Source organism: Protopterus annectens, chromosome 3.part1 (assembly GCF_019279795.1).
Source record: "Protopterus annectens isolate FY-2018-M chromosome 3.part1, PAN1.0, whole genome shotgun sequence".
In the NCBI taxonomy this organism is placed as follows: Eukaryota; Metazoa; Chordata; order Ceratodontiformes; family Protopteridae; genus Protopterus; species Protopterus annectens.
This window is the reverse complement of record NC_056732.1, coordinates 1,356,953,608-1,356,975,049: the sequence shown is the minus strand read 5'-3', so window position 1 is coordinate 1,356,975,049 and position 21,442 is coordinate 1,356,953,608. Positions and strand designations below refer to the sequence as shown.

Genomic DNA, 21,442 nt, shown 5'->3' with positions numbered 1-21,442 from the left:
TTTAATTATTTTATCACTAAAGGAAAGTCAGGTAGAGGTTGCTGAATTCTGGATTTGGAAGAAAAAAGTGGATCTAATCTTAGAAGATGGGTAATACTATCATGGATTAGATGTGATAGGGAGAACACAGTAGAACAGTTGGATAGATGATAAATGTTAGGGATTGAATGAAATCCATTTTCCTCCTCTAGACAACCCAGAGGGCAAGGGTACATGGTCAGATTCTGGATACAGGATCTCCTTAGAAATGAGTGCAGAAGAGAGGAATGGGAGAAGGAAGTGGGAAGAAGGAAAGTGTGACTAAAGGGATTTTTTAAGTAGTTCCTTAAGGAGGCTGGGAGAAAAGACATGGGCCAGGGGAAAAGGAAGTCCAGATATAGAACAATGAACAGATCTCAAATCATATCCAACTTAATATGTAGTTGAGACATGCATGTCAAGAAATTTACTTCAAGAGCAGAGGGATGTGAAGCTTGAGAAGTGAATCTTGACATCCATATCAAGAGCACAGAAACTGGTAAGATTGGAAACATAGAATCAAAATTCTTTATATTGAACAGAGCTTTATAAGGTCCTCATACAACTGTTTACACAATAAAAATGCCATAAAACACTTAGCTTCTGCTCACTGTCTATGAGGCAATGCTATGTGCCCCTATGATGAACACGCAGCTTTAAAAGCTGTTAGACACTTTCCTCTGACACAGTGTGTGTGTGTGTGTGTGTGTGTGTGTGTGTGTGTGTGTGTGTGTGTGTGTGTGTGTGTGTGTGTGTGTGTGTGTTGTGTGTGTGTGTGTGTGTGTGTGTGTGTGTGTGTGTGTGTGTGTGTGTGTGTGTGTGTGTGTGTGTGTGTGTGTGTGTGTGTGTGTGATAATGAGAAGTCTAATAGCAGCACCAGATGCTATTATGTTCTAGCATGAGATGATAACTCAAAAGCACTAAAAGGTGCTTGACACAACTTTGATAAGCACATTTCTTCCATCAGAAAGGTGCTTAATAAAGTTGTCTTTTTCCAGAACTCAAATTATAAATGTGGCACTCTGTGTACTACAATTCATGTCTGCAATTATTTAATATGTGTAATAATAACCACATATGTAATAATGACCACTTAGCCTACATGCATGTATAGCTGATTGTGTGTACATATTTTAAAAGGGGGCGATACAGGATGGAAGTTTAGGGGATGCTGGAAATTTGGAAATGGCTGAGATGGAGGGCAAAATCTGTTCAAAGAACTTACATGGTCTGATTCTAAAAGACTTGCTGTCGGTGTAAGTGACCACTTACACTGACAGCAGGCTGAGAGCAGGTGTTTTAGAATCTGTCCCATGGTGTAAGCCTATTTATAGGCAGGTCGTACACCAAACTAAGTCATTACTTTGTAGTACTACATTGATGGCTGTAGAGAATATTATGTGAAACTACAGATGATAAAGTTTGTTACAGAGGTGTGATAAGATCTGATAAATACAAAGTATGCAGTTTCAACTACAATAATATCTGGCTCCTTTTAGGGTATGCTCACTGTATAAGATATATTTTTTCTCTGAAAAAAAAACAGTAAAGGTACTGTGAAAAGTAAAAAAGAGCTCATCATTAAGAAATAAACTAACAGTTAAATAAATACTACTGCTACATTTTGTCAAAAAGTTACCTAAAAAGGTTGATTCCATCTACAACCTGCACACATTTTCTTATTTACTTTTATGTCCTGAACTAGTAAATAATTTCTTCTTTTCATCTCAGAATTCCCTACAAATTCCCTAGAGATGTCAGCTGTGGCCAATATCTTTGACCTGAACGGAGATGGGTTCATCGATTACTATGAATTTGTAAGTGCTCTGCACCCCAGCAGAGATACATTTAGGAGAAATGTGGATGCAGACAAGATTCAGGAGGAGGTAAGAAAAGTATTATAACTTCCTACACACAGATCTTGGTCCTACTGAGGATTCTTCCTGTTATATTTAAACTTCCTTTCCACTTCACTCACAATGACCTCTTGCTTTTTGTAATGTATCTTGTTTAAAAGCTAATATACAGAATGTTCATCTAGTGCTAATGTTGGAGTTATCCACAGTTGTATTTGTTTTGGGTTTCTTTTTCCAATTCCCTGTCTATCAAGCCTCTCCTGGGTGCCTGAGTGACTCATTCATTTCCACAAAGGAAAAATCCCTATTGCCCATTCATTCCTCTCAATATGGTTGCCAAGTATTGAGACTGGTGCTGTCATCGGCAGACAGGGCATACCCCACCCCCCCTCCCAAAAGGCAAACACAAGTTGCTCCACTGCTCCCTTCCCTCCCCAGCTCCTCCATCACACAGACTGCTAGTTAAAAGTGCTTTATCCATTTACACAGCAGAACTGGCTTCAACTATCAAAGTGTTTACTTGGCCATAAGTACAAAACCAGGTGGTGACCTATCACCAGCCATGAGAAGCTCCAACAGTAGTGAGAATTATGTGCCTCAGCCAAAAGTTGAACACAGGGCTACTTATACAACCAGTTAAGATAGCAAGTCAGTTAACACCTGTGTGGCACTGAGCATATTATTCCTCGGTGCACAATATGCATTATTCATTACAGTTACACAGGAGTGTGGAGTGTACATTCAAAACTGGTCTCCTTTGAAGTAAAAATAAAACCTGGACCCCCAGCTAAACCTGGAATATTCAGGAACTACACTAGGCTAATCTCCTGCTATTAAGTGATAACCTGGCAAAATTTCAAGCCCCCTTAAACCCTGAGAACACTGCTGCCTATACAGAACTCTTCACAGAAACCATGCACAAGCATGTTAATAGCTGCATAGAGGCAGCTGTACCCACCAGGAAGAAGTACAGAACTAACTCAAAAAACAAGCCACCCTGGTGGAAACACAAAATCAATAGGCTGTATAACAGAAGGAAGAAAACCATGGCAAAAATTAGGAGGTGCAGCACCCAGAAGGATAAAAGCACTCTAATCAAACTAAAGAAACAAGTCAGAGGACAAATAAAGTCTAACAAAGCCAAATTTGATGTAAGTTTGGCCTCCCAAAATAATGACACCTGCAAAGCATTCTTTAGCTATGTCCACATCCTCAAAGGCACTACAAAATTGTGTGCAGAGCTCATTGTAAATAGAGCCACCTATACTGAGCCAGAAGATATAGCAAACCTCCTGACTGATAAATTCAGCTACAACTTTACCCCTCTCTCTCTCTCAACCTTCCCTCAGGAAATACCATCAAATATGACTCCCCCTACTATCACTAGGGAGCAGGTCCTTAATGCTCTCTCTAAGACCAAGAATACTCCCTCAATGGGCCCTTGACAGTATACCAGGATGCCTTCTAAATAGCATGAAACATGACCTATCAGAGCCTCTATAATTACTATTTAACTGTAGTCTCCAAACAAGCTTTTTGCCTCATGAATGGAGGACAGCAACAGTCATGCCTCTGCACAAAGGTAGGCCATTTACAGACCCTGGATACTACAGACCCATAAGTCTCACTAGTTGTATATGTAAAGCTATGGAAAGAATTATCATGGAGATAATCAGTAGAGATACAGTAAACCTCCAGACACTGACCCCAACACAGTTTGTTTTTGTCAAGGGCAGCTCATGCCTCCTCAACCTGGTGCACTTCTTTGAGAAGGCAACCAAAGCAATGGATGGGGGAAGATGGTTCATACTGCCTACCTTGACCTGTCCAAAGTATTTGACACATACCCCACTTGGGCATTGTTAACAAACGCAAGAGGTTAGGTACAAACTCATATGTCACCCGGTGGATAGCCAATTGGATCACAGACAGGACCCAAGAAGTTAGAATTGGGAAGTCCACCTCTACAAAGAGGGTAGCCACAAGCGGGGTCCCTCAGGGATCAGTCCTTGGACCGCTCTTTTTTGACATTTACTTCTCTGAAGTCAAGGCCAATGTCAGTGGTCTCTGACTTTCTAAATTTGCAGATGATTGCAAATTAGCAGCTGTCATTGAATTCCTCACTGACACAAATGTTCTCCAGGAGGGGCGGACACAGACAAACAACTGGTGTCAAAGCCATGGACTAAAACTAAATGCCAAGAAATGCATAATAGTATCCTTTGGGAAGTCATCCACCTATAGTAACTATCATATTGACAACACATCCCTTAGAGTTGACCCAGTAGTCAGGGACTTAGCGACACGCGTAGATAGTAATCTAGCCTTTGACCAACACGTGTCTACAGTAGTGAGGAAATCATTATATATTACGCAACTTGAAAACAAAGATATGGCATCTAAGTCCATGGAAATCATTGTTCCACTGTATTCTGCATTAATCAGACCTATCATTGAGTACAGTGCCCCCTTCAGTATGTACCTAACCAGACTTATCCAACAATTGGAACATCCACAGAGGTTCCTCACTAAAAGAATACAGGGCACAAGTAAAATGTCCTATGAAGACCACCTCAAGGCCCTATTCATGTCCCTGTATTCTGTCTCCTACAGGCTTTTGAGGGGAGATCTATGGCTGGCATACAGGGCGTTTTTAGACCTCACTCTGATGGATCTCCTACATATCCACAAAACAAACAGCACCAAAGTTTCCCATTCTAAAAACTTAAACCTTGCCTGTGATATAAATAGGACCTGCTAGAGAGAGAGGTATGTATCCCAGAGACTACCCCATCTATGGAACAGGTTCCCCATCCATGTGAAGCAGAGTTCCTTTCTAATCCATCTCAATTGTAACTTGTAAAAATTGAATAAGGAACAGGAAATTCATCCCTGGTTTAGCATCTATGGCTCTAATGGACACAGGCAACCTGTAAATGTTTCATCTCTCAGGCCCCTGCTTGTAAATGTTTCACCTTCCAAGCCCCTGCTTACACTTATCAAGGGTATCAGAACTTGTCAGAGATTTGGGATGCATGGCTAGGCTTAAAAAGACCCTTGTGGTCATTAACCTAGTAAACACCTATGAACCTATGTACCTACACACTGACATGCCCACACACATAACACACACACACACACGCACACACACACACATAACATACAGAGACCTTGTGCACTCAAATGCATGCATGCATACACACACACACACACACACACACACACACACACACACACACACACACACACACACACACACACACACACACACACACACACATACAAACATGAATGTACAAAACCACAGATACAGATAAGAATTAATTAAATGCCAAGCTGGAATCTAAACCATTGCTTTATGGTTAAGATTGTGTGCTATCATTCAGCACCAGAGTTGTCCAAATACTAAAGTGCAAAAAGTGTGTATTGATGTACACGTGTGCATGTCTGCATTAAGCAGGGCTGCTCTTTACGCTGCTAATATTGTTACTGTGGGAATAAGCCCAAGAAGCTCTTTATTATTTACATTAGATATTGTGTCTGGTATTGTGAATAGTGAATTCCAGCATTACAAGATGGACTCTGAAAGGGCAATTTTGTAGTCTCACACAATCACATTTCTGAGGATTTTTTCATTTTTATGGGGGTTTACCCCCCCCCCCACACACACACACACACCTTACATCTTTCTTATCATCTTGTAAAAAGAGATCACTGACTTCAGTATACCAGCAGCTTGCACACTCAGTCACAAGCAGTCATTAGTTGAATGACTATTCTTCATGAAACTGTAAGATTTCAAATTAAACTATACAAAGAACTGCAGTGGGAGAGGGGAGTAGTACCTAGAGTTAACTTCTTTGTTGAGTATTTGTAAAGTTGGACAATTTGTGTTTTTATGAAAAAGTTTATAGATATTGCTTTCAGTGGTGACAACCTTTGGTTTTAGTTTTGGAGATGCTGTGATTACTTCTACAGTAAGAGTTATGCCTAGTTGTTTCTTGTTCATTTTTTTTTACTGTGGGAAAACAGGAATGTTGACCAATGGAATAGATTTTTTTTTTCATGTAGTCACTGCCTTTATATAAAAGTAAATATACAAAAAACACTTAAAGCTTCATTACAGAAGACCACATGATTTGGAGGAGAAAGTTGCACAGCCAGTCACAAAGTCTCCGAAAAGAGTATGCAGATTCAGGACTTTGTTATGCATGGTTATATGTATATTTAGATACCTTTTCTGATTCTCAGGGCTGAAATATTAACTCCATTAAAAGCAAGCTTTAAGTAGGCAAAAAACTGATTACTTTTTTTGGACGCTTGGGCATGCAAGGTGATTGACACTATTTGAAGATCATGGAGGGTCATTATTTACATGAATTTACAAATGTATGTGTGCTGTTGTCACTGCATAGCAGCATCCCAAGGAGATGGAAGCATAGTATAAAAAATGATATCATGAGCAGAAGAAAGCTTCATCTTATTATAATAGTCTTTCAGCTTTTCCCAGTAAGGGGTCGCCATAGCGGAACTCCGGTCTGCTAATGACTGACAGTGAGTTGTTACGGTGCCAAGTTTCTAGCCCAACACCCAACCTTCAAAGAAGGCACACCCATTCACGCATGCACCTACCTGCATGTCTTTCAAATGTCACTCGACCCCGGGGAGGACATGCTGACTCCACACAGAAGGCACTCCAGCCGAGAATCGAATGGGAGAACTTCTTGCTGTGTGGTGACAATGCTAACCGCTGCACCACCGCAGCCTACTAGAAAAAAGCTTCATCTTCCAAATCCTTAATGTCTATTCTTTTTTTTTTTTTTTTTTTTTTGCTGTATGATAAAAAGCACTATTTCTGATTGGTGCAGTTAGAATACTTTTAGTGGTGGAAAGAGCCTGCTATTCCATTAAGGTGTCTCCCAGGCTATTGCCACAAATTAATCAAGATATTTGATCCAGTCAGAAACAAAGAGGATCTTTTCAGTTAAAGCAAAATAAAATGCATTCATTTGTCATCATGGTGGAGACAGAGAAACCTTTTCAATGTGTATTCCCTTAGAAGTAGAAATGGTTAAAGGACAACGATGGGATTCTGTTATTAAATGCTCAACTTCTCTGTCCCTTTTCTCCCTATTTACTGTCTCTGCTATGAATAAACAACAATACAGCATGTACAATATTTTAAATTGACTGTTTTTCTCCAGTAGAACAGTACCTTACTGTACTGTGGTGGTTTCACTTTCAAAAACCTTTGTCCCACCCTGTTAAAAAGTTTGCTGCAGTCTCCAATTCATTGATATCTGGCCAATTCCTTCCCCAAACTGACATTTCCACAGCCTTCCTGAAAACCCATCCATGCTGTGATGTCACAGCTGCCTGATCCTTTCCCTACCCATACAGAAAGTAAAGGCTAGAACAAGGAAACAGTACATGAGTCAAGTCTCCTGCTGTGGGGTATCAATCACAAATGGTAACAGCTCAAATTACCCTTAGTAGTTTGATAGCTAGGGAAGTTAGGTGTGAAGGGGTTTCGGATATGATTCAAAGTAGTACAATTCAGGCTTCACAAAAGACTGCAATTTAACCATTCTAAAAAGCAGCAGTAAAAAGCACTTTGAAAGTCTGTTCTGTGGCATTTGCACTGTTTGTGTTTTAAGTAGTCATTGAACGGCATGAAATGTTCCTTAAAACTAACTGAAAGACAGCAATGCATGCATGTAAAATCAATGCAGTGACAGGAGCTTCAGGAAGAAATAGGCATACATGACGTAGTTTTTTTAGAGACACGCACTGCATTATGGGGCAGACTAAACAATCAGAATTATTTCAAGATGCTAGACCCCATGTGGTCAGACTTAGAAATTATGTATAAAAATATTTAAAAGCCTGTAAATAATCCCAGAGTTGTGTTAAATGTAGGAAACACCAAAACATGATGAAATAAACATGTTTTTTGAGTCTGTAGGTAACAAATATACCTCCTCCTTTTTAACTTACATTGTGAGCAGCTGTTTGAGAAAGGACAGCAGTTTACAATTTGTCCCTGTTGTAGGGAACATTGACAAGTTGTGAATATTTCCTCTTTAATAAGATTTGTTTTTAAGGAATTGCACAGTACTTGTTTTTCCTGCATTATATATATATATGCTTTTTATTCAAGTACAAGTATTTATCAAAGTAATTAAAGTCCTCTGCTGATGTAATTATACCAGAAGCACTACTCTAAATATTATAAGTGGAAGTGTTGATCTGCATCAAGAGTGGGATGCAGATACGTGTTCCACAATGCCAGGAGCCAGTGCATAGAAATGTTCATTGGAAAGTCCAGATTCACTCTGCAGCTGTAAGTACAATGTTACTGCACATACAACAGGCAGTCTGTGGTAACACATATGCAAATGAACTGTGCAACATGAATAACAGTGCTCATGCATTTTGTAGATAGCTATACTATCTACCAAAGCTGTCTAACTTGCATCATATCTGCATTACAGAAGTCTTTGATTGTTGTAGTGCCAACACTGCATCTATTTCTTATTCTCTAGTAGTAAGATAGTTTATCTAGATCAACCACTGCATGCCAATTTATGTTCAGCAGGCCACACCACTGGCAACCAAGTATGATACTAAAAAGTGATACAGAGCCACCCCCCACTATCTGACTTAACACTTCTCCACACATGATAAACATCAGTTGGGTTTTCTAACCAAGTCTGTTAGTTCCAAAGGTAGCAGATCCCCACTGTTTTCTGCTGAAATCCAAAGCATCCGAGTCTCATAGCTTAACCAGCTCCATATGTCCTTACAATCCACATTTTACAGATCATGTTATCAGGAACTTCATGAACTGTGTATATTGTTTTTGCTGTTGTGGCAGTATTTTGCTGAACCATTTAAATATTTCAGTACAGAATTTATTATAAGTAGAGTTTATAGCCAAGCCAAACAAATTATTTCCCATCGCCTTCAGAAGCAATGAGTAAATCAAGTATTCAATAGATATTATTAAATTATATATAACATAAATATTTTTATTTATATACAGACTCACTTTCATTATACAGTATTTATAAAATAATATTCTTAGTCCTAACTATATGAAGAGTAAATGTTTGTTTAATTAAAAAATCATATTAAGCACATGAAGAGAGAGGTACTAGAAAGGTTTAAAACAAGCATGATGTTGCAGCATTAGAGGACAGACATTGAAAAACTTAGCTGAACTAGTTACACTTCTCATCATCCATTGCAAACACCGTAATGTCAAGCCTAACACCATACTTTTCAAGCAGTTTCCTTTCAGCTCCATGCCACTCCATGTCATGGTCTTGAATACCAGGATTTTGAATTTATGTTGCATTAGATTAAAAAAAAGTGCAATATAATCTGGGTGTTGCTTCCCCATGAAGGGCAAAGCACCTCCAAAAAGGATACTTCACACTTTGTACCCCCTTATTTAATTCAGTCATCATTGACATTACCTAATTTTGGAGAAAGTGCAATTTCTTTGCAGTGACTAAATTTAAAAAAGATAACATGTTTGCACTCAGTGATGTTCACAAAGGTGTCTGTCATATTTAGTTTACAAAGTTTACAACCATACCAGTTTTATTTCAGATGGAAAGTAATCCTTTATTCCAAATGGGAAATTAAGTTGACTAAAGAGATATCACATTCACACTGTCCGTTACCATCTGCTGTCTCCATAGACTGACTTTCCTTTCAAAAGTCTGACATCACTCTCCAGAGTTCAGTTCATTGCTGTCCAACTGCTATTTTCAAATCCCATTCTACAACATAACATTACTTCCATCTCCAAGGTTACTGCCATCTTATTTATAGTACTACGTGTCTTACAGAAATAATTCTGGGCATGTTAAGCACGATAAAGATGACTTATAGTCCATATTAAGTCAGTGTATATCATAACAAAAATACAGATATTTAAAATCTCTTTCTCTCTCTCTCTCTCTCTCTCACACACACACACACACACACATATATATATATATATATATATATATATATATATATATATATATATATATATATATATGTCCACTTTTTAATCTCGAATTTCAGTATTTCAAGACCAAAACATAGAAACCTCCCAAACACAAAACTATACAATCATGAACACTCACAAAATCAAAAGAAATAAAACAAAAAAATATATCCAACCCTCACCCCAAAACAAATAATAAACAATGCATAACTACAACCAGAAACACCACCATATATTCCTGCAGGAGGGCAAACCCCCCTGCACCCCCCCATGTGGGGGGGGTTGGGCCCCCTACACCCCCTTATTTATATATACCAACTCCGAGGTCGCACTAACTCAAAAAATACAAAAACACAAACACACTCTTACTTGCCCTACACTCCCATTGCAGTTATATTTACACTCACTAATAACACCCATACACACTACAATCATACTAAAATCCCAACATACAGCACTCACACACATACAATCTCAACTAAGTACCCCAATCTACCCCTAAAAAAACTAACACTCCCCACAAAAACTAAAAACAAACACATTTATACCCAAAATCCTTAAAAATTAAACACTTACCTGAATCTCCAAACATAAACGAACATCGGCCACCATAACACAATATCGGTAAAGAGACAGTACAGAATCACGTATGTACTACAGTACACCTGTTGCGCATTTGGGGTACTAAGATTCGACATAGTACAATTTTGGAAAACTGCGTTTTTCACATTATGGTCTCTAAATACTGAAATTCAAGATTTCAGTATTTCAAGATATAAAAGAGGACCTATATATATATATATATATATATATATATATATATATATATATATATATACACACACACACACACACACACACACACACACACACACACACACACACACATATATATATATATATATTTATATATTACACACACACACACACACACACACACACACACACACACACACACACACACACACACACACACATACACATATATACACACATGATAATAATACAACCCAACAGTGGCTCAAAACATGGCAGGACATACAGTATATGAAAGTTAAAAGATGTTCAAATGAATGCTAGGATGTGACACTGTGTTAGTAAAGTACAGTTCAAAAGCTTCTGGAATTGCATTGCCCACTCCCATATACTAATGTGGGCTCAATAGTGTACAGCATATGCCTTTGCCTCCTTGTGTGTTGCATCAAGCATATATTTACTCGTGTCACCTGCAGGGGTATACTGTCTAACCCCCAGTAACCTTTTAACGTTTCATAAACAAGGCACACACTGTTGTTAGACTGTGCACACTCTTAAGCCCATAAAACTACCACCTTAGTGCCTTGTGTGTTATGAACATGCAAGGCATAGAGTGTTACCACTCTGCTACTTAGATAGCCACTCCAAAGACTGAAGTATCTGCAGAGAGTAGAGGACATACTGCCATCATTATCTGTACCCTAATATTTATTCAGGCAATACAGGTCATGAAGAGCCATACTGTTTTGTGCATCATGGTGTTGTAAGGCTTTCCCTCCTAATTATTTAGTACACTGGTGGGGGAACACAGGACTGATCTGCTGTGCACCTGACTAAAAAATCTGAACAACCCTTCAAGCACCTCGTGCATTAATGAAGTATAAAGCATACAGAGAGTCACTGATGTGCAACTTGTGAAGTGTATATGCCGTAAAGGGAGACTTGTATACTGATGTAATTTAAGGCATACTGTGCCACTATGCAGTTCACTTTGTTGTCTTCTGCAAGGTGTCTCCCTCCTAAGTCCCTACTCCCTGCTGTACATCTGCAGAGTGCAGGCTGCTGCCCTACATTAAACCCTACCAAACTCCCTGCTGTCTTACTTCCAAGTGTCTGTCACTGTGTTGCTGTCACTGTGTGTTTCTGCACTTAGTGCACTGCTGAAATGAAAGCTCACTCAGACTCTTCCATAGACTGCTGTGAGAGAAAGGTTAGTTTGTTTTTCTTTATATTGCTATCTTGTAATTTGTTTTGCTTTATTAAGTTCCATTGTTTTTTATATTGTGGTGTATTTTCATTACATTGTGTTTTAATTGTATTCTGTATTCTACTGCATATTTTAACTAGGGAAGAAGCCAGAGTTGTCTCTCTTGTGAGTAACACAGAAATTGTAACAGGTCACTTGAGGTTAATTACCTGACAACTGATAGAGGAGCTTGAAACTAAACTTTGTATGTAAGTGGTAAAATAAAACATTTCAATGCTTTACTGGAAAAGCTCACCCACACTTTTAACATTTTCTTCACAGCAATATATGACAATTTTTTTATATACTGCTTTCTTGTAATTTGCATTGCTTTATTACTTTCTTCTATTTGTAAATTGTGGCAAATTTTTATCACATTGTGTTTTAATTGCCTTCTGTATTCTATTAGATTTTTGAACTAGGAAAAAAAAACAGAACTGTCTCTCTTGTAACACAGAAATTAAATTTCCCCACCCTCCCACTCTATTGCTGCTGTGTTTCTAAACTGTCTCTCTAGTTGACCATTATGTTAATTTGACCACATAATTCCTTTCCTCTCCTCTTTCATTAGCTCTTTTCAATAAGCAAAAGATATCATTTTGTAAAGTCTCTTCCCCTTCAGCTATTTAAAATCATTGGCTCTCCCACTATATTTCATACAGCCAGAATATTAAGTGCCCACCCCCTTTCAATCTATCTTGCTCTTTTAAAATTATCAGCACACCCCTTAGACTGCTAAAACTTGGGTTCCCCCTCTTTTTATCTATCTGCTTAGTGCCTACTGCAGCTCTTAGGATATTAACTCATTTTTTTCATCTTACCTTTAAAATCTATAACATCTAGTCCAAGACCACCAATCATTAGAGAACCTACATTATTCCTCTTAGTAGTAACCGTGTTTTGCTCCTGGTGTGACAAGGATTATAGGGTCATTATTTCATGAAGACTGCTGATCACCACAAAGCCTGATAACTGCTTTATAGGTGCCAGCTTAGAATGTGTTGCTCCTGGTGAGAGAATGGGCAAAGGATATTGATTCCTGATAGTCTCCAATCAGTTACTGAGTATCTGCGTGGGACCTTCCTGATTGGCCTTATTGCTATTCAGGGCATCTAGGAGTCACACAAAAAAACCCAGAACAGACCACTTTCGGTTAATTGCAAGCCTACAGACTTCTGCATCATTTGGGACAAAACTGTTAATCACCTAAGAGCCTGTGGCCTGCTTCTCATCTTGGGATTAGTGCTACTGTTTTGCTTCTGGTGATGGAAGTAGCAAAGGGGCATTGTATCCCAGCAGCATGAAGCTGTGGTAAGACCAGCACTAGAAGTAGGCAGGTAGTAGCCATTTAGGTGAATCCCTGTTATTCATCATTCTTGATAAAACAAATTATTTATTTTCAGTAGACGCTGCTTGATTAGCTACTGTCAGCCTAACTTCAGAATATCTCCCTAAATACTTCATTCATAAGTCATCAGGGTCTACTGTAATAGTTTCCCCTCAAGTGTTTGGCATTGCCCTGTACGGATGCAGACACCTTCAGCTGACATTTGTCCTGTAAAAGCATTCTTGAAATCTTAGCAATACCAAGTTGTATGCAGGGCAACTAGTTTACTCAGTGACAAGCACTGCCTCCCAAAGTTGCAAACCAGATGCTCATGGCTTTACTCTATATTCTTACTGCAACCATCTAATCAATAAAAAAGGCCTGTTGTCATGGATATGAACTTCTCCACTATATCTGTTACCAGCTTGGTGGATATAAGTATCTTGAAGCAATGTAGAACTTGCCTCATATTTTCTGACAACCAGCTAATTCTCAAGTAAACTGATAAGGTATGCAAGAGATGTAGTTACACAATGTCACTGGAGGCAAAGCTCTGTCATTAAAGCACTCAGCCCTCACATAAAAGTACTCTTAATGTCAACCGGGTTTTCAGTAGTACACGTGTTGCACCCATCACACACAGCTTGAAGCAGACACATAGACCAACATATGCTGATGCACTTAAATGTAACCTTCCTTAACCCCAAAGACCTCCTAGATGAAGCACACATAAAAAATATCGTAAGCAGCCCCAAATGCAATCTTTCAAAACAACACCCACATCAGTACATACAGACACATCTCACTGAGCCTCTACTTCTAAGCCCATAATGCAAGCCACATCACAACCCAACATTCTGGTCATTGGAGACTCCATTGTGAAACACAATGAGACTGATGTCTCTCTCATAAGGCTAATTAAGGAGAAAGTCATGGTCAGTTGCTTATCAGGGGCCAATATCCAGCGTATTATGCACAGGCTCACGTCATTGGATCACAAGTACCAGTATGACTCAGTCATAGTCCATGTGTGTGTAAATGACCTGAGACATACATCCTAGACTATGTGAAAAGAGACATCATGGAGCTCACAGAATATGTGTCCCAGGCTGGTATGAGCCTAGCATTAAGCAGCATTCTACCTTCTCCAGGGATGATGATGCCACACTATGGACAGAAGATGACTGACTTTAATAATTGCCTCAGTTTCTGGTGTCTGTCTAAGGGGGTGCAGTATTTATCAGCATAGAAGGAGATGGGCAACAAACTGCACTGCTTTGTCAGGGATGGTCTGCACCTCTCCCCTCTACCCTTTCAAATATTACCTAAAACACAATCCTCCCCATAGTCTCTTTTTAAGGCAGTGCCAAACTGACAATACTTTCAACATAGCAAATCAAAACCAAGAAAATCTAAAGGTGTTACTGCTCAATGCTAGGAGACTGAACAATAAACTCCACTCCTTACAGGCTCTTCTCACCCTAGAGAATGCTGAAGTCTGTCCAGTCATTGAGACATGGTTTAAAGCCGAGGAGAGTACCTCAGCATTACAAGACTATGCCTTCCACACATTTAGTCCAACCACTATACAGGCAGGGACTAAAGGTGGAGGAGTCCCAGTTTACATCAAAAATAAATATATCTCAAGGCTTGTTACATAGGATTATGCACTTGAGTTTCTCTACATTCAAATCACCAGTGGCAAAATCCCATACCACTTTCTTGCAAGCTATAAGTCCCCTTGTATGACCCAAAACCTATAACACATATATAAGTTTACTGGAAACACTCACCATCCAACCCAATACCATATTCATGGGCAACTTTAATTACCCCACTATTAACTGGGAATCATATATGACACCAAACGTGCAGGCACAGAGATTCCTGGATTTTATAAACACAAACTCCTTGGACCAGATTTTCAATAGATTTACCTTTATATCGTCAATCACACATAGTAGACCGGCCACTTAATCAACTCATTTAAGTGAACCAAAACCGTGAAAAATTTTAAATGTCAAAAATATGTCGAATTTCGACATTTCCGGCCGTGCCACAACTCCACACCAGTGCTACCATGGGTCAAAAAGGGGCGAGGTTTTGTCATTCATTTATTCGGAATTCGACGTTGGAGAAGTTCCCACTTCGGTATTCACGGAAGCCGTTTCGTCCATATTGGAATCAATGATGTAAAGGTAAACCTTTTTAATATGATGACCAGGGGTGCAAACATACTGGATCTGGGAGAGTGATGCACAACCCCTAGTATAATGTCTTCTCTGGCAAAGTCAGTTCACAGCATGGTCTTCTTTGAAGTAAAAATAAAACCCAGAACCCCAGCTAACACTGGAATGTTAAAGAAGTATTCAAAGTCAAACCTTGAGAATACTGCTGCCTATGCAGAAGTGATTACAGAAACCATATAAAAGCATGTTAATAGCTGCAAATAGGCAGCTGTACCCACCAGGAATAAGTATGGAATTAACTCAAAAAACAAGTCACCCTGGTGGAATCACAACATCAATAGACTGCATAACAGAAGGAAGAAAATTGTGGCAAAAATTAGGAGATGTAGCACCCATCATGATAAAAGTGCTCTCAACAAAATAAACAAGCAACTTAGAGGACAACCAGAGTCTACCTAAGCAAAATTTCAAGTAATTTTGGCCTTCCAGGCCAAGGTCAACCACAAGGTATCCTTTAGCTATGCTCACAACCTCAAAGACAATACACAATTATGTGCATAGCTCATTGATAAACAAGCCACCTATACTGAGCCAGAAAATGTAGTAAACTAACTGCAGACAAATTCAGCTCTAACTTTACCCCTCTCTCCTTCCCAGCCTCTCCTCAGGAAATACCATCAAATATAACTCTCCCTGCTATCAGAATTGAAAAGGTCCTCAATGCTCTGTCTCAGTCTGAGAACACTGCAAGGATGAGCCTTAACAATATCCCAGGCTACCTTCTAAATAACATGAAACATGACCTACCAGACCACCTGGAATTACTATTTAACTGTAGCTTCCAAACAGGCTTTGTGCCTCACAAATGGAGAATGGCAACCTTCATCCTTCTGCACAAAGGTGGGCCTTCTATAGACCCTAGAAGCTATAGACCCATAAGTCTTACTAATATCATATGTAAAGCCATGGAAAGAATTATCATTGAAATGATCAGTAATGACACAGGAAACCTCCAGACCTTGGACCCAACCCAGCTTGGTTTTGTAATAGGCAGGTCATGCTTACTCAACCTGATGGACCTCTTTGAGAAGGTCTCCAGAGCAATGGATAAGGCAGAGCACTTCACACTGTCTACCTTCACCTGGCCAGGGCATTTGACAAAATATCCTACTTGAGCATTGTTGACAAACTCAAGAGGTTAAGTATAAATCCTTACGTCACCCAGTGGATAGCCAGCTGGCTCACAGACAGGTCCCAATAAGTTAAAATTGGGAGTCCACCTCTACAAAGAGGTCAGTCAATAGCAGAGTTCCTCAGGGATCATTCCTGGGACAGCTTCTTTTTGGTATCTATTTCTCTGAAGTCAAAGCCAACGTCAAGGGCCCCTGGTTGATCAAATCTGCATATAACTGCAAAATAGGAGCAGTCTTAGAATCCCCCATTGACGTTGATGTTCCCCAAGAAGGCCTGACACAGATAAATAGCTGGTGTCAGAGACATGGACTAAAATTAAATGCCAAGAAATGCATCACAGTGTCCTTTGGGAAGTCAGCCAGCCCTAGTAACTATCATATTGACAATGCACACTCACAGTTGTCCCAATAGTCAGGGACTTGGGGAAACACATAGACAATAATCTAGCCTTCGACCATCATGTGTCTACATTAGTGAGAAAATCATTATGTGTTGTACAACTTATAAATAAAGAACCCAGAATCATCAAGTGTGCATACCAAGACCGGTTCCCATTTGAAATATCAGCACTCAAAATGCCAAGTACTGATATGCTGGGGAAAAAAAGACCAAAAACCTGGAGAAGAGTGAGTCTCGAAAATTGCTTTACCCCTAAAAACTTCCCCAACACAACTCCCCTCCGAACTTATACATACCAATTCTGAGATTACCATACCTTACAGAAAAGGGAATATTCTAAGAAATGGCATCTCAGACTTATATATATAAGTCCATTCTTTCTGCCATTCAGTCTCCATATTTTAGGATTCATGCTAACAGATCTTGACATTTCAGAGAGTTACCCAAGGACCACTAATAAATCCAACAAGTAATGCATGTTGAGGCAGGCACAAGAAGCAACAAACAGGAATCAGTCAATTATGTTAATCAAAATGTAGCAACAAATCCAATAAGCAGTTGAGCTTAACATCTTTTGTCCTTCACAATACATAGGACTTCTTCAGAACTGTTTTAGACTATGCTCTTAGGCTAGTTACCCAGTAAGAATAAACTACTTTGTGCTCCTGCTGCATTTTGGTGGGCCACTTGCATGTTTGCAAACTAAACAGCACCAGAATTAACCATTCTAAAAACTTGCCTGTGATATAAATAGGACCCACTGGAGAGACAGGTATGTATCCCAGAGACTACCCCTTCTCTGGAACAGGCTCCCCATCCCTGTGAAGCAGAGTCTCTCCCAAGCCCAAGAGCAACTTGGACAACTGGATGGGGAATAGGAAACTCATCCCCAATTTAGTACCTGTGTCTGTAATGGACAAAGGCAGTCTGTAAATGATTCATCTCCCAAGCCCCTGCTTACACTTATCAAGGGTATCAGAACTTGTTAGAGATTTGGGATGCATGGCTAGGCTTAAAAATGCTCCATTGGTCATTAGCCTAATACATACCCATGTGCCTATAAACCTTTGAAGAATACTGATGTATTGCACACTATTCATTCCAGTGGTATGTACTGCGAACCAGCTGTCAGACATACAGTATGATTTGTTTCTGTGACACACATCTTGCAGCACAGACTCTAAGATGCCATCTGTAGTAAGGTTAATATACAGTGTGTATGGCATCTCTGAACCACCTAAAACAATTGTAAAAAGAAGGCAGTAATACAAGAGTGATCAAAAACATGATATAGCATGTGGTAACAATTTACAGTAAAGGAACACATTCGTGATAAGTAAAGTTATCCTAAATTTTTCAAGCAACTCTAATGTTCATATATTATGTTTTGAATAAACATTGAATGAGAAACTATATGACAACTTAAAGACAGAAACATTAGATGGTTAAGAAATGCAGTAAAATAAGCTTACACATATCACATCTTCAGGTTAACGTATAAGATAACTGTTCTGTTTCTGGCCCCTCATAAAAGAAAGCTAGTTTTTGGCTGCTTAAGAGTTGTTACCTTGAATAACCCTGTATTGTACTCCTTCACAAAGGTGAAGCATCTCAGTCTATCCAACTACAAACCAACAATCAACCAACCTCCTTTCTAATTTCTTGAAGAACACAACCATAAGAACATTTTTGCTCACCTAATTAAAAACAACCTCCTATCTGACATGCAACATGCCTGCCATCCCAAACATAACACTGTATCTGCTCTACTCTCTCTTTCCTGGGTCACCTCAAATATCTAAGAAATAAAGAGCACTATGTATTGTACCTTTTCTTAGACTTATCTAAAGCCTTTGATACATTCTCACTTCAACTCCTAGTTAGCTACAGTAAATATAAGTATAGAGGTAGCTATCTGGTTTAAAAGTTACATTAGTCAAATAATGTAGTCTATTCATTGGCAAATCACTACCTTCACCTCCAAACAACTCTCTGCAGGAGTACTGCAAGGATACATTCTGATATATCTACTCTTTAACATCTTCATTAATAACATGTACAAATCATTTTGCTACAATCAAGAATTGGTTAAGAAGATCTCAATGCCCCAACAATTCTATTCAGCTCATGTAACTTGTCAAAACAAAACTCAGTTTTCACCATAACGGCCCCTAACAATACTCCCATTGTAACTGTAACTTAAGCAAAACTAATAGGAATAATCATTGACAAAAATCATACCTCATAATTTCTTTGCTCAAAAATTATGGAAAAAGACAAAATTATTGGAGACAAAAGACCAAACTCAGGGACAGGTTTTAAATATTGCTCTTAAAAACTTAAGTGGTTAGAGCAACAGATTTTTCACTGGCATTCATTTTATTGCTCTTAAAAACTTAAGTGGTTAGAGCAAAAGATTTTTCACTGGCATTCATTTTCTAAAGGATATGAAGTCTGCAACATACACATCTGTCATTATTTAGTGACTGGAATCCTCAATAATTTGCCAGAAATCCAAAAATTTTTCAAGGAACAGATAAGGCAAAAATCTGGACATTCTGTAAAATTCTGGACAGTTGTGAGGTATGGCAATAATAATGTAAAATGTGAAAAGCATATTGACCATGTCATAACCAAAACAAATCAAAATTTAGGGATGTTCTCTAGATCAAACCTTGTTTGTCAGAACACAATCTATTTTACAAATACTACAATATGTATCCACTATGTAATACGTAACCTGTCCATACTATATGTATCCATAACGTTAACCAACCTTCAATAAAAGTAATAAGCTGGAAAGGTGGTGTAACAGCACTGCCAAATTTGTTTAACTTACTTAATAAAACAAAGCATTGCAAAACATTACAGATAACAGATTGGTTGGAAATTCAACATAGCTCTAATACCACCCCAACTCAAGATTGTTCACGGCATATTAATTTAATCTAAAAATACCCCCATTAATGAATTTAGTATAAAAATACAACCTATCTAGGCAAATAAGATCAATGGACCAAAACCAAATGTTTATCATAAATACAACAACCCATTTTGGAGAGTCAGTGTTGTTGGTACTTACTGCACAGTACTGGTACTCAATCCCAACTAATACTATTACAGAATCATGTACTATATAATTTAAAAACAAACTATACATTAATACTCAGTCCTTTCCCTATATTAAATTGAACTATTACATGATACCAAGTATATTTATTATACACTACTAGCCACTCAATGAATCAACTTGCTGATTTTCTATAATCCTAGTCTGATGCAAACTAATTTTCTGATCTGCATCACTATTACTAGTATTACTACTACTTTACTATTCATAACCACATTCCTACTTTTACCACACTTGTCTTTCATCTGTTCATACTTTTTTTCCCATTTCTATTACTCCTCTTTGTTATAGAGCTATATTCTACCGTTCCTATCTACATTGCTGATTGTTATTCTCTATCCATTCCACCCCTTTTCCATTATTTCCTCATTGATTGTTATTCTCTATCCATTCCACCCCTTTCCCATTATTTCCTCATACCTTTTATTATTTCACTCTCTAATCCATACATTTTATATCTCTGTCTATTATCTATCTGATAATATCTTCAGAATCTATACATTATGGAAATAAGCCTCTTATATCCCACTCTATTATCTATCTTATACTGTTTTCAGGAACTGTACCTAATGTAAATAATATATGATTGTTTTAATAAGATGTAAAAGTGCGCATATCAGCATAATTGTTTATTTTTTACTGCTTTCAGATATTACTTTGTTATGTCATTAAGACAAAAACAATTATATAGACATCTCAATCGTAAAAGAAATTAGTCAGCAAACAAAACAACTGCAATTATGCTCCTCTTGACTATTTATTTAATCAAACTAAAAACAGTTAAGCACTTTTGTGCTGCTAATATAATATAATTTTATAGGATTTAAAACTGTTAAATGAGTTTGGGTCTGTGTTTTTAAATTAACATTAATTAGGTTATTGCTATTTTATGTTCAAATGATTTGGTGCAAATAGTGATGGCTTTGCTTGGATGGATTAGTTCTGATTAAGACCTTTTAGCAATCATAAACCACTTAACTGTTTTTAGTATGATTGAATAAACAACCCAGTGGAACATTCTAGCAGTTGTTTTGTTTGGTAACCATGTAGAGAGCCATGATCTGGCACGTCACCTCAACTTAAAGTTGAGGAGCAAAAAAAAACTCTTAATCCAAAACTGTAGAAGCTGCTTGCTTTTATTGTAGCTTGCTAAGTAAATCACCCCAAGTTCAGCACTTCAGCTATGACCATAAATGCAGTATCGGCACTCAATTATGAAGTGGGCACTCTCTTCCCCCTACCATCTGCACCTACTTATTTTGCCTTCTGGCAGCTTTTTAACACCCTACTTACTGCTCTGCATTGCATGCCATCTCATATAA

The 21,442-nt window shown here is 38.3% G+C and overlaps 1 protein-coding gene across 1 annotated transcript in view; it reads left to right on the top strand.

Moving 5' to 3' along the window:
• LOC122797773 (microtubule-actin cross-linking factor 1-like) overlaps positions 1-21,442 on the top strand; it is an 899,011-nt gene that overhangs the window by 771,025 nt on the left and 106,544 nt on the right. The window contains exon 34 of the mRNA XM_044066295.1: positions 1,750-1,904. Within this exon, the coding sequence (XP_043922230.1) occupies positions 1,750-1,904 (155 nt within the window). The remainder of the gene's footprint in view (positions 1-1,749; positions 1,905-21,442) is intronic.